The sequence below is a fragment of the Macrotis lagotis genome, chromosome 5, assembly GCF_037893015.1.
Source record: "Macrotis lagotis isolate mMagLag1 chromosome 5, bilby.v1.9.chrom.fasta, whole genome shotgun sequence".
Lineage (NCBI taxonomy): Eukaryota > Metazoa > Chordata > Mammalia > Peramelemorphia > Peramelidae > Macrotis > Macrotis lagotis.
This window is the reverse complement of record NC_133662.1, coordinates 75,994,407-76,020,399: the sequence shown is the minus strand read 5'-3', so window position 1 is coordinate 76,020,399 and position 25,993 is coordinate 75,994,407. Positions and strand designations below refer to the sequence as shown.

Here is a 25,993-nt window from a genome sequence, read left to right as displayed (position 1 = left end):
AATATATCCACACTAGCCATATTAAAATTTCAAGCAGAGAAAAACGTTTAATTGTTCTCAAAATCCTTTAAAGAGATTTAAGTACATTTTAAATGACTAGAGGGTAGAAATTTTTCTTTATATTCAGACAGTGAGTTACTCCATTCAATAATGAGATTCCTTGAAATACTTCTTTGTTAATTCAGTATTGGTAGAACCTAAAAAAGTAATTATGCCCAAGCCTTCTTTTCTTATCTTTCTAGAGCCAAAGAAGATGCAGCAGAGCGCATTGCTGCCCTCAAAACCTCTCACCAGAGGGAAATAGAAAAACTTCTTTGCCAACATGCTATAGAAAATTCTTCTTCCAAAGTAGCCGAGCTAAATCGTAAAATCTCAACACAAGAGGTACATGAAAATAATTGTTTTTACTTTTCCTAGTCTGACTTTTTAGTGACTACTTACAGAACACTATTTAATTTTTTTTGAAGAATTGAAAAGTATTTTTGATCTGTGGAATAGGAATGGAAAATTAGTGGGTTTTTGTAAAAGATAATTTTCTATTTTTTAAAAAATGAACTCTACAAATTATATTGGTCCCATTATAGTCTGTACTGTTTTTCCCCCCAAAAAAACAGACTTAAGTCATGTTATTTTTTTTGTTTCATTCATTTTAATAGCAAACTGTTATTTTTATTGTACTCTCATTGTATTCTCATTACCAAGTAAGAAGGCAAAATACTTAGAGGAATTTCAAAACATGGTTGAGAAGTAGTATCTTGCTTAATGATTCATTATGTTTATCTGTGTAGGCAGGATCCATGATATGCATGATAGTTGGTCCATTTTAAAGTGGATATAGGTAATATAAAAATAAAATCATAAATTTTATGATTTTACATGGATTAAAACATGACTCCCAGAATCTCCCTTTTTTTCTTTCAAAGACATGTTATTTTCATGGAATAATCTATATTTGGACCAATACCATAGTTTTATTCAGATTTATTCCCAGATTTCCTAAATAAACTTTTCTTTAAGTGTCTTTTGCTGTACATATATAGTAAATTCACTGCAGTTAAGATTTTGACTAGTTGAACTTAGGATATCTGTTAAACTATTAAATAGTATGTCATTTTTTCATTTGGATCAAAATCATTTAATCATTAATCTGACCCCATTACCTTATTTTCTAGTAATCATGATTTAACTTGCTCACAGCTTAGAAACCTGTGACAGTAAAGCTCTATAATTTGTCTCTTATGCCAGCTGATACCTGATATACTAAATATCCAGAATATCACACTCTGTGGTTTATGTACCTTAAAGTAGCATCTGAGTAAAACTTTTACTGTGTTTTAACTTTCATTTCAAGAGAATCAAAATATTCAACAAAAAGAAGTATTCACATTGCTTTTGTAATTAACAATAATAAACAATTCAGCTTATAATGCCTACATTTAGACATCTGCCATTTCAAAATGCCTGGCATAATTCAGACTAAATGTCCTCAAAATCTACAAATTATACTTTTAAAGTATTCTTAATTTTGAAGTGCTGGATTTAAGGAAATATGGATATCTCTTTCCAATCAGTTTATTCAGTATCCTTCACAAGAGGATAATATATTTTAATTTGATCCCTCAAATTAGCAATAATGTAGTAAGCTAGTCATCAGAATGCTCATGAAATAATATTTTTGTGTTTTTTTTTTCAAATAACTTGTCAAAGTGAGGGTTTTTATTTTAAAATATAGCTTGTTTGGCAATTTCCCTAGGTCCTTATAAAACATCTCCAAACACAAGTTAGTGAGCTGCAAGGTAATAAAGAATCCTTAGCAATTTCACAAGTTCGAGAGGAAATCCTTCAAAAAGAGGTAAGAAATGGGAAAAAAAAGTACAATGATTTTCTGTAATTTTTGCAGTATTTGTCAAATTCTTGCTTCCATGTGGTATTTTTTTTAAACAAAGAGTTAAACAGAAGAAGCCAGAACCATCCAGTCATGTCAGATGTCTCAGCAGATTATTCATTTGTAAACTTAAGTTTAACATTTATTCTTTTCCCAATCTACACTCAAAATGTTAATGATTGAATGAACAAAAGTATTCCCATATAAGATAGATAACTAAATTTAATTTGTTCCCAATTATAGATGCTTAACAGTGGCAGAAAATATGCCATAGTCCAATAAATATGAGATTTTTAAGAACTAAAAGAATTATTATTGTGCCTTATGATTTATTTTTCTCGTTACCAAGTAAGAAGGCAAAATACTTAGAGGAATTTCGAAACATGGTTGAGAAGTAGTATCTTGCTTAATGATTCATTATGTTTATCTGTGTAGGCAGGATCCATGATATGCATGATAGTTGGTCCATTTTAAAGTGGATATAGGTAATATAAAAATAAAATCATAAATTTTATGATTTTACATGGATTAAAACATGACTCCCAGAATCTCAGAACCTATCTATACCTACCAATATAGTAGTTCCCCTCTTAAGAGGGTAGACGCATTTCACTTTTTTGGTATTTATTATTATTAGAAAGTTTTTCCTATTTTAAGCTAAAAAGCTGCCTCTCTAGAATTTCTACTAATTTTTCTCAAGTCTACCCTTTAATGCCAAACAAAACAAGTTTCATCTCTTTCCACAAGACAGTCCTTAAAAATAGGTCAGGACAGTTTTCATAACATATCCATCCCCTTCCAACCCAAATTTCTTGTTAAGGCTATATATCCCCTATTCCCCCTATTGATCTTTAATTGTCATGACTTTAAGGTCCTTCAATTGACATGGACAAATGAGAACAATTTGTTCCAGTGTCCATGAATGGGACTAAAGCAGGTTTTGTGGAATGCTTAGAGTTTGGTCAGACATCGAATATGCCAACATCATCCCCTGCATCCCAGGCAACATTGGTCTTCTTGACTTTTGCCTTGCCCTGGACTTCATTAACTCTGGAAGAGAGTAAGGCCAACAACTTTGTCCAACTCTGCCTCAATTAAATCCAATTCACACATAAATCAACATATCACATTTATGATTATCATTGGTCCTCAGAAATGAAAGACCAACAACAACAGCAACAATTCATATTCCTCTGGATGTTTCCTACATTGTCAGTGTGACTTATAAACTCTGGTATCCAGAACTGAACACAGTGTTTCAAAAGTGGTTTAGCCAGGATAGATAAAAGCAGGATTAATATCTCCCTTTTATGATGCAATGATCTGAATGTGCATTTAAAAAATTAGCCAACAAATAAATAAATCTAAAATAAGCACAAAAGAGGTTAATATTGAAATTATAGTAGAATAAACAAACTGGAAATCAAAAACTATAGAAGTATTCAATTTAATTAGAAGCTGTTCCTATGAAAACACTAATAAAATTGGTAAATCTTTAAACTGATTAAAAAGATGTGAAAATATTCAAATTAACAAATTAGTAAACAAGGTAAAATTGCAACAGTATCAGAAGGAAAAGAAGGTCCAGTATAGAGCCATGGCTTACACAAACACTTAGTGCAAAAGAAACTGAGCAGGAGATTAAACAGGTGAAGGGAGTACCTGCCAAGAAGGCAGAGTGAAGAAGTAGGAAGGGGAAACCATGGCAGAAGCCACAGAAAAAAAGTTCAGAGGTTGAAATCTAAGGAAAGGACCTTTGGATGTGGTAGTTAAAAGATCATTGGTATTCTTAGTGAAAGCAATTCCAGTGCAAAATGGAGAGTCAACAATTCCCTTTCATATGTCAGGGCCTCTTTATTACCTTTGTTTAATGTTTAAAAGAGTATTGCAGCTGTCCTTTGACAATTTAACAGTTCTTCAATATTATTTATAAAATCATGTCAAATCTTTGACTCACCATATATTTACATTTGACTATTTCTACCCATACATGAAAGAACATATTTTTAAATGTATAAACCCTCACCTGTCTATTTCAGCAAATAACATAGTAGATCTGTGGATAAGGGAATATTTTCTCCCTCCAAAGGTTTTGCAATTATAGTTTTCAATACTGATGTCAAAACAGCCTTTGGTTTCTGTAAGAAATAAATCTCTAATCCTCTGGCAATAAATTTCTTTTCCTCCCCTCCTCTAGAGTTTTGTTTAGTGCTACTTGAGAATTATATTTTTGGGGTGTTATTTTTATTTCCACAATCAGGTTTATAGCTATTGTGATCAAAAAATAGAAATGTTATAACCCCAAATTGTTCAAAATGATTGTCATTGTTAGTTGATTTTTCTTTTGTTTTTGAGGTTGATTTTTAATTTTGAAAATTTTTAAAACTTTTTAAAGTTTTCTTCAGTATGTAAACAGTTTTGCTTTCCCTTACATATATTTTGAGTCATTTGTCCTCTTCCATGAACAGCTTTTTCATACTACAGAGAAAAAAATAATTAACTTTTCTGAGTACTCAAAATCTGAACTTGACTGAATTTATGAATCAAGAGAATTTAAGAATCAGGAGAGTTAAAAGTGTTCCTGCTAGTGAAGAAACTAAGAGAAACTGCCATCTATAGACTTACAAATCCTAATCCTTCTCTTTGCAATTTGAATTTTAATTAAATTTTTAGAAAAAGATTATGGTTTATGTAATTTTAATAAGTGATAAAGATGACAGTTATTTTTCCTCAAAAAAAATCTTCATATATATATATATATAATATACAACCTCAATATGTTCCCTGCACAGTTCAATATTTTTTAATTTTAAAAGGTTCACATTTTGCATTCATGAATCTAGTAGTATATAATAAAACTAAAAAATCAACTTAATTATTATGTTAATTGGAACAATGAAATAAGTGTGCCCCTTTTAGAAAAACCCTGAAAACTTCAAACACCAATGAAGATAAACATATTTAAATCATCAATGAGGATAAACAAATTTAAATCATCTTTACCTTTCTACCGTATACATGCATACCTGGGCTACAAATAGAAGTAATATGGAATTTGAGAAATAGAAGGAACCTAAGCTCGACCCATACTTGAAAGGAATTTCTGTTATACTGTATCTGACAAGTATTCATCCAGGCTCTTCTTGAAGACTCCTTACAAGTTAGGACTTCCTCTGAAGATACTTTTCATTTTCAGGAAGGTTTTTATTTTCTCCCTGTATTCATACTTTGAAACATACTCTGCACCCTTAACTGCTTAAGTACAAATCCCTTTCCACAACTACCCAAGCCTTCACTCCCATTCCCCTCAGCCCGACCCTCCCACATGTCCCACTCCAGATTAACCAGTCTTTTCCTTGTGCTTTCTGACACACTAAGGAATAATAGCAAACTTAATTTCATCTCAAAATTTTTCCTTTCTCATTCATCTTATCTTCTGACCTTTGGTGAAAACTAGCTCCCTCCTGACTGATAGTACTGTTTGCCCCTTCACTTAAAACCCCTTGGAAATGGTCACATGGTCACACCTTCTTCCCCATTGCCACTTGTACATCCTCCTCTCCCAACTCAGCAACATCTCCTCCTTTAAGGATTATTCAAACTTATCACCAAAATGTTCTCCTTCAGTGAATTCAATACATAGCTCCCAATTTTTTTTTCCCTCATAACTCCTGCCCTTATACTAGGAGGCTTGAATATTCAGGTTGATATTCCCTCAAATACCCTAACTTCCCAGTTCTCAACCTACTTAATTCCCACAAGTTATTCCTCTACTTCACATCATCCATACACAGATTTCTGTGTATTCCACTTCTCACAAAACTAAATCTGCTTTATATGGTCATAATTATCTGTTATATCTTTCTTTTTCCTTATATCACCTAGACTTGGTTATTCATCTTCCCTATGACCCTGGATCCTTCCATCCCTCCCTTCTTTTCCAGGCCATCATCCCTACACTGTCTTCTCTTTTCCTTATCCCAGTGCCTTGGTGAATGAGTTAAATGCTACATTATCTTTTATATTCAAATTCCTTACCCCTTGTCCTATCATTAATCATGTCTTGCCAGACCCCAGCCTTGGATGATTTTCACCATCCATCACTTTTGCACCTATTCACTTGTTGCTGAATAAAATTGGAGGTCGTAAAACCATGCTAACCTGGCCCATTACCTATCTCCACTGGGCCCTCACTTCAGGGAGACAAACCTTTTATAACTGCCCACATGTTTTTCTTTTCCCTTTCACCATAGTAGCTATTCCAAAATTTCAATCTCTCCTCAGACCTTCATAACACCCCCTGTCCCAATCCTCAGAGCTAAGGACCTTGCCACATTTCACCAAAAAAATTGAGGTCAGTCACTGAAAACTACCTCTTCTTCCTTCCATATCATCTCAGATCACTCAGATACCTTCTACCACATGTCCTCTTTCATCTATGTATATCATAAAGAAGTAACCTTCCTGGCCAAAGTAAGGCCCATTAAGTACATCCTTGATCCCATCCCAACTTCTCTCAACCGGTTGACTCCACTATCATCCCTATTCTGTTTCTAATTTTTAATTACTTCGTGTGTATTGACTCCTTCCTAGATAACTGCAGTCATGCTAACATCTCCCCTGTCCTTTAAAAAAAAAAACTCCCCTGAGCTCATTATCTCTGCTAATGGTCATCTTATTATCTCCTTTTCAGCCAAACATGAGAAAGCATATACATTCAGTTCCTCTACTTCCTTTCCTTAATCAGTTCTAAACTTTCCACCTTCTGGCTTCTGACCTCATCATTTGCAGCATCTCTCCAAAGTCACCACTGATCTCTTAATTGTCAAATCTAGTGACCCCAACCCTCATGTTTCATCAGCTCTCAATGAATCTTATATATTGACATGTTGTCACTCTTTAAGCACATGGGCAAGCACCCCAGTGCTTAGCTCAGTGTTAATACATACTAAGTCCTGAATAAATGTGGCTAACCAATCAGTCTTAGTTCTAGTCTTACTTCTTTTAAGTACTTACTTTTTAAAGAGCACAAGAAGTGTTTAAGTATGTACAAGGCACCTTATTTAGTCCGTCTTTTAGTGATGTGCTTCATGCAAATGGTCCTCAAGCTTCTAGAGGTAGATTATAATTTTAAATCCTGAGGAATAAATTGTTTTCATAATTTTGTATTATTTATTTTAATATTATTCCACATTTCCTTCAACTTTCTATTTACTATGGAGTGTAAGTTTTTAAGTAGATACAAGTAAAGGACAATACCTCTAAGTTTCCTGATGCAGAAAGTCTCTAAGTCACAATTAATTTGTAACCTTAACACTACTTTCACTGAAAAAGGGGGATCTTATGGCCAAACAGAGTCCACCAAAGCAAGTATCAGTACTGGCTTATACTAAGGGTAGCTGAGTACACTGCCAACTGTTAAGATTTAAGGCTTGGGCACACCAAAATGAGGGTTGGGCAGTAGGTGGAGAAAGAAGAAAGTATCAATTACCTCAGTAAAGCCTCACTTATCCTGTTAAGAAGAAGGAAGCCAGGAGCATTTTAAAAGGAAACAAGTTTTGAATGTAACATAAGATAGTCGTTTTTCACTTATTTGGTTTGTACTTCTGATTGTAGATTTCAAAACTGTTGGAAGAATTAAGAGAGGCTAAAGAAAACCATACCCCAGAAATGAAACATTTCATGGGTCTAGAAAGGAAAATCAAACATATGGAAATGAGACATGTGCAAAGAGAGAAAGAGCTTCAACAGGTAAAATTATAGGTCTCTATTATATTAAAAATGATACTGATTGGTCTACCTGGACAGAGTAGAATTTCTCTTTGTTGATGTGATTCTTATATGAAATAGGATTAAATATTTTCTTTTTACAATATGTTATTAGATAAAGTTCAGAAACATGCACGTCCAATTGTTCTTTGGAGGAGTCAGGAAACAACTTGTATCATTTTGCCCATTCTTAACAACCAGCCATTTTTTATTTATATCCTCCTTCAATCTAAATAGATGGTATAATTCATAAACAAGTGACTTCAATAAAATGTATGTTCAGTCTGAATGGAAATGCAATATGTAGAGATGTAGAGGCAGCTGGGTGGTGGAGCCCCCAGACCTGGGAGAGATTGGAATTCAAATTCCACCTTTGACACTTGGACCCTGACTAATTTGTTTTTGCCGAAATTTCCTCCTGTAAAATGTAAATAATAATAGCACCTGCCTTATAATCCTTGTAAAGCATTTGCAAGTCTGAAAACTCCAAATATATGACCCTATTCCACTCTCAAGTAACAATCATTAGTTCACTATTATGTCAACAGGTTGTCATACGGTTGGAATCAGAATAGATTTGATCAAAGTGGATCAAAATAGAATTCATCTGATATTCTCACAGATTTTTAATATACTAATGGAAAATCAAAATGGAACTGAGATACAAAACCATTAAACACGTGGCTGTAATTTGGCAGAATCATACACATAGGATGATTTTTAGTTTGTATGGTAAGATTGAGGCAAATGATACTATAAAGTCAAGCACGTGGGTATTTCATGATCCAAGAACTAAAACATATTCAGGAAGATGGGTAAGAAAAAGAAAAAATACAAAATCACTTCTCTGTTCTTTCAGCCTGTTAGATTTTTGCTTCTCAGGTAATCAGAAATCACCAGATAACTATAGGCCCACCAACACTGAGTCATTCATGTATTCCATTGAATTATGTGCAATGGATGGCACTAGAGAAGTCTGTGGACCTCTTCTCAAAATAATTTTGTTTTAGTTTTGTATGTATTTGTATAAAATACATATGATTCCTAAGGAACCCAATTATATCAAAATATGGTTATCAAAATATTTAAAAAATAAGTTTATGTACCCCCCCCAGGTTGAATCCCTGAATTAGAGCTTTTATGAACCTGGATAGAGATTTGTATTTTATTGACTACCCCTGCCTCATATTATAGCAATTTCAGGCCTTCAGCTAGGCATACAAAAACATTGCACTGTTTTTACCAAGACTGAATATCCTTTACATATTTGTATTACATATTTAAACCTTTAAACCTTCTTCATAATTAAATTTTGTTATTAAATTTTGAATTAAATTAATGAAAATACTGAATAAGGAATAGATTATTTTAATATATTAAATATATTTGCTATAAATTTAAAAATTGAAGTTCTATCTTGTACTGTTTTATGTTTCTCTGTATCTAGCAATATATAGTACCTTTGCAAACCGCAAAAGAAATAAATTTTTATTTGATTTAATTGAATTGAAAGAATTATAATCCAAACCAGGCAAACATGCATGAACTGTCCCTGGCAGGACTGTGTCATGTTTAGAAACATCTATTCTTTTAATCAAGGAAGGTTTCCTCTGTCAAGCTTCTTACAGTAGGTAATATGTGTGATATTTTGTATTAGATTTTCATAAAGCACTTTGCAACTGGCAAGTAGTCCTTATGTGACCCCTTGACCATATAAGGGAGAAAGGAAACCCAACAATTTATCTAGCACCATATTTTGCAGAAGAGAAAATAAAGCCATCTTACCCTAAGAAAATGCCCCAGTGTAGTCATGCAACTAAACATTTCTTAATTGCATTTCAATATATTCACTGAAAGCAGTAACTTACATTTTCTGGATCCAGAGGCTGGCAAACTGCATGGGCCAAATTTGTTCCCCATCTTTTTGTGTGTGGTCCCCCAGCTAAAGAAGAGTTTTGTTTTTCATTTTTAAATATAGTAAAATTTTATTTACAAATGTGAAAACTCCTTTCTTAGCTCCCTGCCTACAGAATTCAATTCTAGGGCAGTTGGGTGAACCAGTGGATAGAGAACTGGGGCTGTGATCAGGAAAAACTTGAGTTCAGATCTCAAGAAAAACAATTACTAACTGTGATCTTAGGTAAGTCACTTAATCTCTGTTTGACTCAGTTTCCTCGGCAGTGAAATGGAGATGATGATGATGATGATGATAATAATAATAATAATAATAATAATAATAATAATAATAATAACAACATCCAGCTCCCAGGATGGTTGTGAGCATCAAATGAGACAATATTTGAAAAGCCTGACCCAGAATAGGCACTAAATATATGCTTATTCTCTTCTCTTTCTTTCCCTCCCTTGTGGATCCTGCCGAAGTGCACAAACTCTTAAAAAGCAAAGAATTTTGCCCTTACATATGAGCAATTCATGACTTTAATTTTGTCAGAAAATTGGGTAATATTTGATACAAATTAGTGTTTAAGTCTCCATGTGTCTCTGACATAATAGCAAATGTCCCAGCTTGAAGGCAGTTTTGATGTAACAAGCTGAGATTTATTCATCAGTTTTGAGCTGATTGCAGGTGCCTCATCTGCCTATGGCAGTGGGGATGGTAGAATCTTGTCTGCTTGCTTTTGTGATTCAGTTGGAACAATAGCTATAACTTGGAAATGCTTCATTTGTAGATAATACAACAGACGCGCCAGGTGGTTGAAACTGAGCAAGAAAAGGAAGTGGAGAAATGGAAAAGGCTGGCACAGCTAAAGAATCAGGAGCTTGAAAAATTCCGTGAGGAATTAGACTCCATGTTAGACGTTCTCCGAGAGCTTCATCAACAGGGAGTTGTTGTTCCAGTTCCTTTCTCAGATAGAATAAACACCCCTGAATATTAGTACTTCAGGGGAAGGGAATGTGAATGGCTCCAGGAGGAGGAAAGAAGCAGACCTACCAAAGAAAGACACAGAGCCTGCAGCCAAAAGATTTTCACAAATTATTCCAACAAGAAGGACAATGAAAGATAAATTATCTTTGATAAATGTGAGGGGTGGGGGATGACATGATTACCACATTCTGTTTGTGGGGAAAATGTCAACTAATTTCATACCAAATTATTTAGACTGGAAAGACCTGTGTCAAATGATGAGGAGTAACTTAATTTATTACACAATCTATTTCTCATGTAATAGAAATGGAAAGCCTTCAGAGGAAAATGCTCGCAGGATTACATTGTCATTTAACATCAGTTCATTTTCTTTGTGTCAAAAAAGCAATTTCTGTTTTTATTATAAAATTATTGAGTGAGTAACCTGAGTATAGAGTCTAAGGGCAGAGTTCAGAATAGCCAGTCAGGAAGGTGTGGCTTCCCCTGCAATTTGAAAGAGAATAGTTGTTTCTCAGTTTTCAGAATTATTTTTCTTCTCTGTGGTTCTTCCCACCCTTTCCAGAGTAAAGAATAATTGAATTTATTGGTTCTTTAAAACTGTGACTTGGAACATGGGATTGTGTTGAAACAACAAATCCCCAATAACAGGTTGATTTTAATAGTTTATTTTTTGAGGTCAGGAGACAGATGAACGACTGGAGTAAACTTCATAAGTAAATCAAAGCTGTCACAGCTGAACTTAGAGCTTTTCTAGAACAAGCTTTACACAAATAGCACCTTTTTTCTGTTCCATAGGGACAGATCTTCAAGTTATATAAATGCTGTAAAATTAGGAAATTTTTCAGTACCCATTTTAATTGTTATTTTTAATTTTCAAGCTCCAATTTAGCTGTGAATAATTCAAATGAAATGTGATTTTGGACATTTCATAAAACTAAGATCAATAGTAGTGATCCTGAAAATCTCAAATTCAGGTAATTTGTGTCTTTATATTAAATTATCCTTCTCAAGAGATTTTTTTAAATTTTAAATTGAATTTTTGGTAACACTGTGTGTACTGAGAACTAGATGAAATAAAATAGGTACATTTAGAAGCAGAGAAAAAAATGAGGAATGTGTATATATAGTTTCATTGTTTTCCAAAAGAAGATATTGTAAACCTTATAATTTATTATTTTATTTATGTTTCTAAGAAAAAAAATTGTACCATGAAGTAACAATAAAATTTTCTACTTTTGCTATTGTGGGGTATGAGCTCTGAAACATGTTTTTGTCTATAAATTCATTTATTAACCTAGTTGTATCCCCATTTGTTCTTTTCTGTCCATTGGTCTATCAATCCACACTTAGCATGGTCATCCAAAGAATAAGTGTGATTGCTTCAATGCAGAATGGAAGTCAAAAACTGGAGTGTCTATCCTTTTTTATTCCCTTTCAAACATAAAATTATAGGGAATGGACAAAAGGCCCTACGAGTTCTAAACCTATTTGAGTTAGGTTCCACCTTCTAAGCTTCATTCATAGACCCTGAATGATGTTCTTAATCCTTTTCTTTGGACCCTTTGTTCCCTATCCTTCTCACTGCCAATGTCCCTTTATTTAGCTGCCAATACCACCCTCCAGAATACCTGATCTACTGCTATGGAGAAGAGAAGCCTCTTTATTTTAATTTAAACAAATTTCATCTTCTGAAACAAACTGAGAGTAATGGGACTTCTGAAAAATCTATACAAAACCCAAGCACAATATATCTTCCCATCCCTAGACAATTGAATCATCAATCAAAAGTAGATCAAAAGAACTTTCCCTCAAAATACTCTGCTTTTGGAATCAGTGGGCATCTTCCAGTCGGTGGTTCAGCACACACACTTGTCAGAAACCAGAAATGGTATGCTCAATTCTTTGCCCTTTTCTCTTGGAGATCTAATCCTCCTGATAGCCTATTAAATATATAAAAATTACTCCTGAATCTTGATATCTAAACTTACTTCAGACTTTTTCAGGTATAATTTATGTATTTTCAGCTATTACTGCTCATCACCTGAATGTCCTGCTATCGATTTGAAGTTAGAATCTAAAAAATAAAACTCATCATCTCCATAGTAACTAATAATGTACTATGTTCATTCTTCCAATAAAACAAGTATTAAACTTTTAATTTGTGGTAAGTGCTAAACAAAACAAACAGTTCTTGCTTTCAGGGAACTTAAATTCATTTTTTTCCCCCAGAGTGATTAAAATGTCTTTTATTAAGATATCTTAACAAAATGGCACACCTCTCTTATGGGAGACAGGGGTGGGGAAATCCCAAAATACAAGCTCTTTTATGCACTTTAAAAGGCTTCGTTCTTGGGGAACTTAATTTCTAAAGGAGATGATATGTTAAATACAATAGACATATACAAAACATGTAGAAATAGCAAGGCAACCTTAGAGGAAAAGGGACTAGCAAGCTCTAAATCTTGAGTTGTGTCTGTCTTCTCTCCCTCTACTCAACATGTTTACCAAACTCTATTTTTCTTTTGTGATGCTTCTTGCATCCAAATTTTTGCTTTGTTTTCCCATTGACACCACCCTAGAATAGGCTCACATGTCACTGCTCACCTTGGTCAGCATAATTCTGAATGGAAAAAATATGATTGCAAGTATTTTAAAGTTTTGGGTTTTTCCCCCCTGAGAGAAAATATTGGTCATTTGCCTTGAGAATCTTTTAATTCTTGACACATCGCAGATTTTCTGATTCCAACTTTATTTTACCTTGAAAAAAAAGCCTTCCACAACATCCCTAAATGTTCATTTAATGTTTACTTTAGGAACTCCAATGAGAGAAATTTATTCTCAAGAAATTCACTACTTTGGGGTGCTTCTAATGAGCCTGTTTTCAAAAGTTCTCCCTTTAAGGAGCAAGTAGAACAAATTAATCTTTCTTCTGCAGAACAGCTCTTCATAAAGTATATGAAAATATATACTTTATATATTTATAACATATAATGATCATGTCCTTTAGACTAAACATGCAGAGGTTCTTCAACAGATTCTCATATGGCAAGATCTTGAGACCTTCCACCATTTTATTTGTATTTTTCTAGATGCATTTCAGTCTGCCTCAAATATTTAAATGAGTCAATCAAATATTAAGTATCTAATATATATAGGATCTTACAATCTAATGCCTGAGATCTCATTCATTTGGATATTCTGTCCAATAATAAAGACCTCAACCCATCCATGCTTGACCATCCTGTATGACTTTTGTTCATGTCATCCTATAAGATTTACAGAGGGAGACTTTCTTTGTTCTCTTCTGGTATCTCAAGGACATTAGGTGAATGCTTATGTTTGTCCTCCAGTCCTTCATCCTCATTCAAATAAATGACCAGTCCATCTTATTCTATCATATATAATTCACTCATAACATTTCATAATACTTTTCTTCATTATATGTTGCAGGTTGCTTACATTCACAATACACCTTTCCATTGCCCTCTTTGTGATATTTATTTCCATCTATTTGGAGACTGTAAAATTTCATGTCTTTGTATTGATACATTGGAACCAGTAGAATATAGGTGTTAAAAAGTTGACCTCATCAATTGGGGAATAACTTAACAAATTGTGGTTCATCAATGAAAGAGTACTATACTTTAAGACACAATGAAATACTTAGAGAATCCTAGAATGTTAATTAAAAGTCCAGTTCAAATAACAACTTTAGAAAAATTGTAGGATATGAAATGAACCCACATAAATCAGCATTACTGCGTATTATCAACAAAGTCCAACAAGATTGAAGAGAAATTCAATTTAAAATAACTATCATCATCTATCTGTGTATGTGTATAAATATATGTTTTATATATGTGTATGTATGTATATATGTTAGATATGATCCCTGGTGGCTAACAAAGATTAATTAAGACCTCAAGGGCCTGGAATTCACCAAGGAAATTTGGTAATCTGGAATGGCAATGTGTCTATCTTCCAACTGACTGATGATATAATGGTGCCTTTTGCACAATTATATTTGGAGAATTTTTTTTCATTATAAACAATCTCTAGACCATTTTGTAACCATACAGACAGAACTGACATACACAAATTTAAAAATGATGCTTTGCATGATTGCATGTATGTAACTTATAACAAATTGCTTATCCTCTCAGGGAGAAGGCAGAGGGAGAGAATTTTAAAATTTAAAATTTTACAAACTGTTAAAAAATTGTTTTTACAAGCAATTAGGAACAATAAAATATTCAAACTAAAAAAAATTCTTTCTATACATGAATACTAGACTTTGAATCAGGAGGACCTAAATTAAAATTCCATCTCTGATACTGTGTTCCTGAGCAAGCCATTTAACCTCATTCAGCCTCAGTTTCCTTACCTGCAAAATGGGAGAAAAGAGGATCAAATTAGATAATGTATGTAAAGTATTTTTGCAAATGCTTAAGTACTATATAAACTTAGCTGCTATTATTTTAATTTTAATTCTCACAACAGTCACAAAGTAAACCCTTATAGGGTACTCATCCTATTATGCAGATGAGGAAACTGAACCTCAGAGGTGACATAGCTAAGCAGAATAAGAAACAAGTTTCAAATCCAGGAATCCCCTGATACCACACTGCATTCTATCTGCTCATTATCCCCTATAACTGCAGCTATGCTTTGTTTTAACACATCTGTGTTTGTAGAATGCTTGGGATACACAGACATGAGGGAGCTTTAAGCTTTCTCAGCCATAATTTAAAACAGGATAGATAGCAGTAAGTCTGGCTCTGTCCTCCCCAAATGGAAGGTAGAGGGAGACTATTGGAGAGAATACTCCACTTGGGAATTAGAGGAGCTGGATTCATAGTCCTTGCCTCTAATGCTCATTCCCCATATGACTTTGGGTAGATCATTTAAATCTCCCTATTTCTCAGTTTCCTCATTTCCCACAAGGAGTTAGTCCAGAGCAGTTCTAGATTTTATCCTTAGGTTACTGCCCCTGGTCTCTTCCTTGGCTTTGATAGTACCATTTTAGAAGATCTAACTCATGAGTACAACTATGTAAAGATATTATGATACATGAGAAGTAAAGTAATTCTGTAGCATCAGAGTAAATCTCAAAATCTCCTGAGAGCTTAAAAGAAGTCCTTCTTTGTAAAATTTTTCATGGTCCCTGGGCAACCCTTTACTGGTAATTTTATCCTAATCAGGGTTAAAGAAGTTCATTAGAGAATTTCTTTGTATATAATTAATTACTAGTCATCCATGCCAACCAACCAAGTGATTATCGGTGGTGTGACTTGCATGATTTAATAAGTGAGAATCTGGAATTAAAATTTTTGTTGTTGTTGTTGTTCAGATATGTCTAACTCTTTTTTAAATTTATTTATTTTGAATTTTACAGTTTTTCCCCTAATCTCACTTCCCTCCCCCCACCCCCACAGAAGGTAGTCTGTTAGTCTTTACATTGTTTCCATGGTTACATTGGTCTGATGATCGCAGTTTGAATGTGATGAGAGAGAGATATCCTTAAGGAAGAAAAATAAAGTATAAGAGATAGCAAAATTACATAATAAGATAACAGGGTTTTTTTTATTAAAAGTAATAGTCTTTGCTCTTTGTTCAAACTTCACAATTCTTTCTCTGGATAGAGATGGTATTCTCCATCACAGATACCCCCAAATTGTGCCTGATTGTTGAACTGATGGAATGAGCAAGTCCATTAAGGTTGATCATCATCCCCATGTTGCTGTTAGGGTGTACAGTGTTCTGGTTCTGCTCATCTTACTCAGCATCAGTTCATGCAAATCCCTCCAGACTTCCCTGAATTCCCGTCCCTCTTAGTTTCTAATAGAACAATAGTGTTCCATGACATACATATATCACAGTTTGTTAAGCCATTCCTCAATTGATGGACATTCACTCAATTTCTAATTCTTTGCCACCACAAACAGGGTTGCTATGAATATTTTTGTACAAGTGATGTTTTTCCCCTTTTTCATCATCTCTTTGGGGTATAGACCCAGTAGTGGTATTGCTGGATCAAAGGGTATGAACATTTTTATTGCCCTTTGGGAGGAATTCCAAATTGCTCTCCAGAAAGGTTGGATGAATTCACAGCTCCACCAAGAATGTATTAGTGTCCCAGATTTCCCACAACCCTTCCAACATTAATCATTTTCCTTTTTGGTCATAGTGGTCAGTCTGAGAGGTGTGAAGTGATACATCAGAGATGCTTTAATTTGCATTTCTCTAATAATTTGTGACTTAGAGCAATTTTTCATATGACTATGGATCACTTTGATTTCCTCATCTGCAGATTGTCTTTGCATATCCTTTGACCATTTGTCAGTTGGGGAAAGATATGTCTAACTCTTAGTGACTCCATTTGGGATTTTCTTGGCAAAGATGGCCTGTCATTTCCTTCTCCAGTTCATTTTATAGCAGAGAAAACTGAGGCAAACAGGGTTAAGTGACTTTTCCAGGGTCACATAGCTAGTAAACCTAGGAGGCCAGATTTGAATTCAGTTCTTCCTGACTATAAAAGCTTATCTCTCTTTGCCAGGGACCTCTCTTGGTCACTAGACCAAAGTAGGGATGAGGCTGAGCAAATCACTATCACCCAGAAAAGTCAAGAATGGTAGAAGAATTTCTAAAATGGAAAAATATATTCGTTATCAAAATTCATTTCCCACAGGATTATCACTGTGTTCTAATGCAACCCATAATCCAAAACTCTGCCCAGGCAGATCAATTAGAGCTTGTAGGTGCCTATTTGCTGACCCATAACTCATTGAGGCAAGACTTAGTAAGACAAGCTTGTCCTGTCCCTCAAGATGACCATCCTGATTCTGCTATCTAGAGAAATATTTGGGATAACCTCAGAAGCTGAAGGGTATGAAAGGATCATAGGAATGTAGATCTAAAAGGTCTATACAGGTCATTTAAACCAAAACCCTCATTGATTAGTAAACTGAGCCTTGGGAAAGTTGTGATTTTTGTCCAACAATCTTACTCTCATCAGATTTGACTCAAAGAGGGATTAACCCACAGTCAGTTTAGAAACTTATCTTACCTGTCAAGTATTTAGAGGGGAATGGGGGGAGAGGGGAGAAAGGGAGTAACTGACAGAAAGAAGGGAGGGAAAAAGAGGCAAAGGGAAAGAGTTAGAAGGGGGAAAACACTGAAGATGGTGGTATTTAGATTCTGACACATACAAACTGTGTCACCCTGGGCAGGTGACTTAACCTCTCAATGGTCCAGGCAATTCTCTTAAGACTACAAATTGTATAGAAAAGTTACCAAACTGCATGAATAGAGTGAGTTCCCACATCCTGAGCTCCCCTCACACATAATCTGGTTCATAAGCTTTGGTCATCTTTCTCTTAACTCATCTCCACCCTAACCCCAAATTCTTGAACTGATAGGTGGTGAAAACATTCCCTAGATTTGGGGTTCTTAACTTCTTATATGTGATAGACTCCTTTGTCAGTCTGATGAAGACTATGGACCCTTCTCTAAAGGTTTTTAAATGCACAAAAAAATGTGAACAAAGGAGAACAAAGATATTGAAAATAAAAATGGAATTTTTTTTTAATCCAAGGTAACAGATCTCTTTCTTAAACCTACCCATTGATCCCTAGGATACCTGAAACCTTTGAAAAAGAACCTTTACCTTAAGTAATTATATTCATCCACTTACAATTAAGAGTACTCAAATATTAAAATATTTTAAAAAGACTTTGCAAAGGCTTTTCTTTTTCAACCTGCCTGTACCACATCCAAGTAGTATAAATAAAATTGCTTTAATTAGCTTTGATTCCTCTTTGGGGTAAGCATTAGACTTCCAGGGTAAGACCATTTATAAGTATTCAGAGAGTAACTTTACCTTAAACAAAGAGAGTTCAAACCTGGCTATATACTACAGGCCACTTTGTATCCTTAAGAATAATATTTGCCTCAGGGATACTGGGGAGGAGAAAATGTTAGAGAATGGTATTTTTATTAAAAAAAAAAAAAGACTGGTGTTTGTTGTTCAGTTATTTTCAACATTTTGAGAACCCATTTGAGGTTTTTTGTTTTTTTTGGGGGGGGGGGGTTGTAAGGCAATGGGGTTAAATGGCTTGCCCAAGGCCACACAGCTAGGTAATTATTAAGTGTCTGAGGTAGGATTTGAACTCAGGTCCTCCTGACTCCAGGGCCGGTGCTCTATCCACTATGCCACCTAGTTGCCCCACATTTGAGGTTTTCTTGGCAAAGATATTAGAGTGTTTTACTATTTCTTCCTCCAGCTCATTTTACAGGGTTAAGTGACTTGCCCAGGGTCACAACATCTAATAAGTGTCTCAGGTCAGATTTGACCTCAGGAAGATAAACCCAGTATTCTATTTACTGGACCACCTAGCTGTTCCTATTAAAATACAGGGATTAGAGCTGGTATGAAAGATAACCAGGATGCCCTGTGTTTTCACCAGTTAATCACTAAGAGGCAAGAGAAAGGCATCATATCCCAACAGCATGTAAATACACAGGTATCACAACTGAGCAGCTGAGGAATATGCAATCGAACACTTTTATTTTTACACTCAGTACAAAGCAGGAGGAGGTTGGTTTTCACCAAAAGCAGGGAAAAATTTCATAACATATATGTCCTTCCAATTTTGCAGCCAGAAAGCTGAATTGCAATCTGTCCCAGGCTTCAGACTTTCCACATGCAGGATATTTTAAGATGTGAATGATTTGTTACTGGTGTTGTGTAAAGCATCCATGGTAGACTGGGTCAAAAATCCCTGCCATGGAAAGAATATCAAACTTCATGCTTTGGACAATTAAGGAAAGCTGGTCGACGAAGAATGTTTTCCATCCATTTATAGAAAATGTAACAATGATGAGAAGACAGTATTATTAACTATGGTTAACATTGGAGAACACCCCTATTAAAAGCTGGACAAACTAAGCTTGAGCACCTTCTTGTGAGGAGGAGTGCTGGTCAGATGTATCCTAAAGGCAATTTAATAATAATAAATAATAACAGCAATAATAGTCATAATAATAGCTAATATTTATAAAGCACTTTAAGGTATGCAAAACACTTTACATATATTATCTTAAAAGATTCTCACAATAGCCCTGTGGAGTAGATGCTATTATCATCATCTCTTTTTACAGATGAGCAAACTGAGGTACTGAGGTCAATGACTTACCCAGATTCATACACCAAATACGTACAACAAATCTGAGGCAGGATTTGAAAGTCCCAAAGCCCCACACCAACCACTCCATCACCCAGCTGCCTCAAACCTCCCACCACTCACTCTTGCGGAATTTGAAGCAGGTACATCCAATTGAACAAGGCCACCTGGAGAAGCAAGGCAAGTGACATTTTGGTTAGTGGCTATCTGGGATGCTCTTACAAAATGGATTCTCAGCCCTCGGCAAACTCCTGCTGTCCCGTACTAAACCTCTACACAAAGAGTTATGTTTGATTACTGGGCAGAGGAGTCAAAGGGCCCACCAGTGGAGAGGGCTTTGTCTTTAGACTCCCAGAACAGAAGAGGAGAGAGTATTCATTCATTCACACTGGTTAACACAGCCCTGCCTAGGACAACTGGCATAATATATAAGATAGGAACTAGGTATGTGATTTCTTTGAAAAAAAAAGACGATGATGAACTGGATGAGCTCCTACTAAAGCAGTCTGGTACTTTCTAAGTAGAATTGGCTAGAAAAAAATGAGAAATTAAAGTGATTTGTCTAGGATCACCCAGGCAGTATATTTCAGAAAGAGGACTTGAATCTTCGGCTTCCTGACTCCACATCCAGTTTTCTATCCACTATAAGGGATGAAACCATTTCCAGCCCACTAAAAGGGTGATAGTCTAATTTCTTTTTTCCCCAAAAAAATTCAAAATACCAAATCTAGAGGTCTTGGTAAGTACTAATTCATTGTTTCATTGCCTTCTATTTAAGCCATATGTGCATCCACTAGTATACACACACACACACACACACACACACACACACACACACACACACACACACCTTTGAAACAAATCTGAAACTTTCTGTGAAGAAAATCCCTTGCTTAGCATATCTAGACTCTGTTCTTTAGCCAGTATTTCTTAATCTATAACTTCATGGGAAGTCTGGGCTATTGGCTTATTTTCCAGAACAACTGGTGGCTCAGATATCAGGAGATCGTCCTCCCCGAAGGAGGAGTTTGGGTCAGTGTTCACAAAGTTGGGGATGTTGAATTTGGTCATCTGCGTCAGATCCTCCTCCTCTGGTCTCCCACTGCTTCTGGATCCCTCCTGAAAGAGTTCATCAGCATCCACAGCTGTCACCTTGTGGCTTGTCTTTGGCCCATCCAACTGTTCCACTTCATTGATGTAGCAATGGAAGAGAGATCTGGATTCAGCAGTTACTGGTCGAGAAAATACCTTATCTGGCTCCCGAGACCTTCCAAAGTCTGTAACAAAGCTATTCATTCGAAAATGCTTTTCAGAAGGTTCTGCATTTCTAAAAAGAAAAGGAAAAGGCAAAAATCATATACATTATACAAATTTCATTTCCAAAATTTGCTCAGTTACCAGTACTCTGAGATTGACTGTGATTTACACTGCATAGATTCTGCAAGACTTGGGAGGGGGGGCTAACCAGGGTTAAGTGACTTTTGCGTCAAGTGTCTGAGGCTGGATTTGAACTCAGGCCCTCTTGAATCCAGGGTTGATGCTCCGTCCACTGTGCCACAAAACTGTCCCCACTGCATAGATCTTGCATGTACAATATTTGCATGTTGTCTTCCCCATTAGAAGTGAGCTCCTTGGGGCAGGAACCATACTTTTTACTTTTCTTTGATCTTCAGTATTCATTGATTGGTTGAAATACAAAAGAAAGGATAAAGTTCATACAAATTTAATCTTCTCAAAACAGGGGAGCAATTTAGTCTGTAAAAGGGGAATATTAATAACTTAAAAATTACCTACCCCAGAATTGTCAGGATAAAATGAGATGAAAATTATAAATCGTTTAACACAGTCCTTCGTTATTAGCATTATTATGTGAAAAGGAGGCCCTCCTCATTACTGTAGAAATACAAAGACAACTACCTAGCTGACTACACCATAATATATGGCAGAGCGGGTGGTGATGGTGTTCAAAGGGACCTAAACACACCGGTACTAGGCCATGAGGTTTTCTTGGCAAAGATCCTGGAGTGGTTCCCCACTTCTTTCTCCAGTGGATTAAAGCAAAGAGAAGTTTAGTGATTTTCCCAAGGTTGCGCAATAGTGTGTTCATATTTGAACTCAGGTCTTCTTGAGCCCAGCACTCTATCCACTAAGCCATCTAGATGCCCCACATATTACATATCCAAATATAATGCCTTATCCTTTTTATGTTTCATGTTTTGTGCTTTTTGAAGCTCATTCTTATCTTTATCACATTTGATCCTCCCAATAATTTTTTGATGTAGGTTGGGAAGAATGTCATTGCCCCCAGTTTGCATATGGGGAAATTGCAGCAAAGAAGGTTTTCAATCCTTTAAAGTGACTTGGAACAAATTATAGTTTACAAATATAATGAGCTATTATTATGCCATAAGAAACAGTGAAATAGTTTCAGAGAAAACTAGGAATGAATGCAAAGTGAACAGAAGTAGAAAAACAATTTAGACAATGGCAATATCATTATAGGGAAAAGCAATTTTGAAAAACTTTAAAACTCTGAACCAGGTAATGATAAACACCGTTTCTGAAGATTAAAGATCACTACATAGCTGCTTCCTAAGAGATGATGGACTGAAATGTGAAGTGAGACATATATTGGAGGGGGGGACATGACTAATGGAGGAATTTGTCTTACTGAACAATGCATATTTTTAATAAGGTTTTATTTTTCTCTTTTAATGTTCAATGGAGTGTGTATTATTAGTATTGTTATCTCTTGCCTTCTCAATAAATGAGGAAAGTGAGGAAGGGAGAGAATTTGGAATTGAAAATTTTTAAAATATCATCAGTGGAGGGCAGGGAAAGTGAAGAGAGTTAATAAATGCTTGTTGAAAAAAAATTAAGTTGACTTGCTCAGGATCTCAGGCTCGTTAGTGACAAAGTTAGACAATCAAGTTCTTTGCCTCCTCTGTCCATTAAACCATACTAGCTACCATGATGTGGAGCAAAATCGATAAATTTAACATTCCATAAGCACTTACTATATGTACTTGCTGGTTACCAACAATGATAAATGAAATACAAGTAATATGTAAACTAATAGAAAAGTAACCATGTGACACAGCTCATAAGAGCTTGAACTCATGGGATTTTTCTCTTGACTGCAGGTTCTGAATTCCACTAGAACAAAGAAATTCTGGGAAGCTGAAGGAAGGAGATTCATACAGTTTATTCTGTAGCCATGGCGGTGGGGGGGGGGTGATTAAGGGAGGGTGCATACACCAATAGGCACAGGGACCTCAAGTCCACACACAAATCCACCTACAAATCAGTCTTCAAGTTCTCACCATCTACAGGGCAAGGTAGTTATGGGGGCAGCATACCAATTTTGAGTGTACATAAATTTAAAAGCATAAACAAATTGTATAACAGTAACTACAGGAATTCACATGCAGACCCTAAATGACCTTCACATCCAACCAAATGGTTTGCGTTACACCATGAGAAACTGTAAGAAAAATGGAATCTGACAAAGATGTAAGAAAACTACAAAATGCAAAGTTCCCAAGGAGGGAGAGGGAACCCTCTTGATGCTGAATGGGAATGGGAAGAGAATCAGGGAAGTCTTCATAGAAGAGGTGGCATTTGAACTGAATTTTAAAGAACATATGACATGGGTCCACTCCATCATGACCACTTGCTGAGAAAGTCAGAATAAGTCCTCTCTCTAGAAGCCTCAGTTTCCCCATCAATCAAAACTTCTCTACCTCTGGCAACCAGGGTTTCCATGGGCCCTACAGTAAGTATTAGGTGAATCAGCTCCAAAAGTACAAAGAAAATCACTGAGGGGAGATGCCAATATATTGAGTGCTCAAATTCAATGTAAGTAGATTCTTTGTCCCTGCTAAAAGCGAATTTTCCTGCTAATATCCTCTCCTCGGGGTTTAAAAGCAACTGAAGCCCAGGGACTGAGTATCTAGTCTCCCCATGAGCTAATGAGATAAGATGGCACCTGGGGAAAAGTGAGCCTTGAGAGCCTTTTTGGTAACCACATGTAAAGTAATTTAGACCCACATAATTCCTCATTACCAGCAGTGGATACAGATCACTCCTTTCAATAAGGAATCTTCCTCAGGCCTGACATTTTCTGTTCTAGCTGATGGAGTCATATGAATTTAGAAGGACTTCAGGTTTTCAAAAAATTGTTCTTGTTTTTCAGATATAGTTCTGACTGTATATATCAGCTAGATGACTCATTTTGTCACTGAGAATTATGAAATGCTTCTCTCTAGTCCCTTAGAAAGAAACATCAATTTAATAGATTGGAAGAGGGACCTATTTTTACTTTCTCCTGGTTGGGACCAGGGTAAAACCTTTATTACTAAAGTCCTGATAATGCAAATGAAACCTATGGCTTCAATATTTTGTTGTTCAGTGGTATCCAACTATTAGTGACCCCATATGGGGTTTTCTTGACAAAGATACAAAGAATGATTTTACCATTTCCTTCTCCAGCTCTTTTTACAGATGAGGAAGCAGAAGCAAACAGTGTTAAGTGACTTGCCCAGGGTGACACAGCTCATAAGAGCTTGAGCTCACATTTGAATTCAAGTCTTTCTGACTCCAGGCCCACCAGTCTACCCAGTGTGCCACCTACCTGCCTGATGACCACATTACAATGTAGTAATTCACCCTTGCACTCTGAATAGGCTGGCTCACTTCAACCTGCTCTCACCCTAGCAGGCCTGGGCTTACAGAGAAAGATCAGTACTATACAGTTACTACTCTTTCAGGATCCTAGGGGTAACCCTATTAAGAAGGTTTGGGGAGGGGGGCAGAGATATATACCATTATTACTTGTCAGTGTAGTTCCTGAGCTCCCACAAGTGAGCTTCTTGTTTACAGTCAGTCACCAAAACACTACTAACTCAAATAAAATATTTATTTAATGTTAAAGCAAAAGTTATCATGATCATATCAACATTGCACAAGACAAAAATAATCACAGTGCATCCATAAACTTGCCAGTGTACACAATGTCCATGGGAAAGAATGGACACACACTTCTAGAAATCCAGCAAGGAGTTACAGGAATGGGAGAACCCATGTGCTTAGGGCAACTCCCAACCCTTCAATAGCAAGGCTTTCAGGGATAATCTGTACCCCACAAAACCACTTCTCTGCTAGCTCTCTTCTGATCCTCACCCCTCTTGTGGTAGGAAAATCCATTTCTCTTTCACTCTGTCAGTGGATGGGGCAATGACAAGTTCTTTTAACTAAGTCACCTTTAACAAAGTGCTGAGAAATTGTTATGTTCTTACAGTAACAAGCAATTCCCTTTTTAGTCCCAGAAACTGCCAAACTCCTATCCGAGGGACAGCTAGGTGGCACAGTAAATAGAGCACTGGCCCTTGAGTCAGGAGGTCCTGAGTTCAAATTTGGCCTCAGACACTTAATAATTGCCTAGCCGTGTGATCTTGGGCAAGTCACTTAACTCCATTGCCTTGCAAAAAACTAAAAAAAAAAATTGGCTATCCAGCTAGCTCCTCACAAATTACCAATCTTCCAAACACTTCACCAAACACTAATCAGTTCTTATCTATTCAGATCACTTTAAAGGAAAGGAGGGCTCCAAATAAAGCTCCTTGGGTTGACTCTTTAGACATTGTAGAGAATTTCAGACAACTCTCTCATTTGATGGGATTTGATTGACTTTGTCCCATCAGTTCCAAGCCTCTTTTTACAACAGTGTTGACTGCAAAACTATTTTTTTTCAAAAAAATTTTTTTAACTTTATTTTCTCTATTTCTCTCTCTCAAAGAGGCTGCAGAGAAACGGATACCTCTGACAAGCTTTAGAGATTGCTGGCAGGCAATGAACTCAAATAGGTACAGAATTCAACTCTCATTGTAAGATAAATTTCACAAAACTGTTTCTCCCTCAATCAGCAACCGAATTCTTCCTGCTAATTATTTGTTTCCTCTCAGTTCTTCACAGCTAATTTCTCCACTCCATCAATGTAACATAGCAGAGCTACTTAATGGTCAGTGATGTTTATTTCCCATAGGAGGAAAAACATTAGGAAATCTATGTTTCCTTCTGTCCTTATTAATCTTCCATAGTTTCTAGTTTTTTGATTTATAACTTTGTTAGAACCTCTAAAATTAAAGACTAATCCCATGTGAATGAGTTGATTGACCACACAAATAATTCACAGACACTATAATCCTGGCAAACTGGCTTTTGTTACTATTCCTGGGCCATGCTACTGGACCTCCTGTGGCTCTCTGCCTT

The 25,993-nt window shown here is 35.7% G+C and overlaps 2 protein-coding genes across 5 annotated transcripts in view; one reads left to right on the top strand and one right to left on the bottom strand.

Moving 5' to 3' along the window:
- CEP162 (centrosomal protein 162) overlaps positions 1–13,174 on the top strand; it is a 134,541-nt gene extending 121,367 nt beyond the window's left edge. For 2 of the 4 annotated variants that reach the window (XM_074187094.1, XM_074187092.1), the window contains 4 exons: positions 243–384; positions 1,754–1,852; positions 7,502–7,636; positions 10,345–13,172. In XM_074187094.1, coding sequence (XP_074043195.1) covers positions 243–384; positions 1,754–1,852; positions 7,502–7,636; positions 10,345–10,551 — 583 coding nt within the window. In that variant the 3' untranslated portion in view covers positions 10,552–13,172. Of the gene's footprint in view, positions 1–242; positions 385–1,753; positions 1,853–7,501; positions 7,637–10,344 lie in introns of all 4 variants that reach the window. The other 2 variants (XM_074187095.1, XM_074187093.1) reach the window with 2 other exon arrangements.
- MRAP2 (melanocortin 2 receptor accessory protein 2) overlaps positions 9,925–25,993 on the bottom strand; it is a 70,615-nt gene continuing 54,546 nt past the window's right edge. Inside the window, exon 4 of the mRNA XM_074187096.1 lies at positions 9,925–21,050. Coding sequence (XP_074043197.1) covers positions 20,654–21,050 — 397 coding nt within the window. The 3' untranslated portion in view covers positions 9,925–20,653. The remainder of the gene's footprint in view (positions 21,051–25,993) is intronic.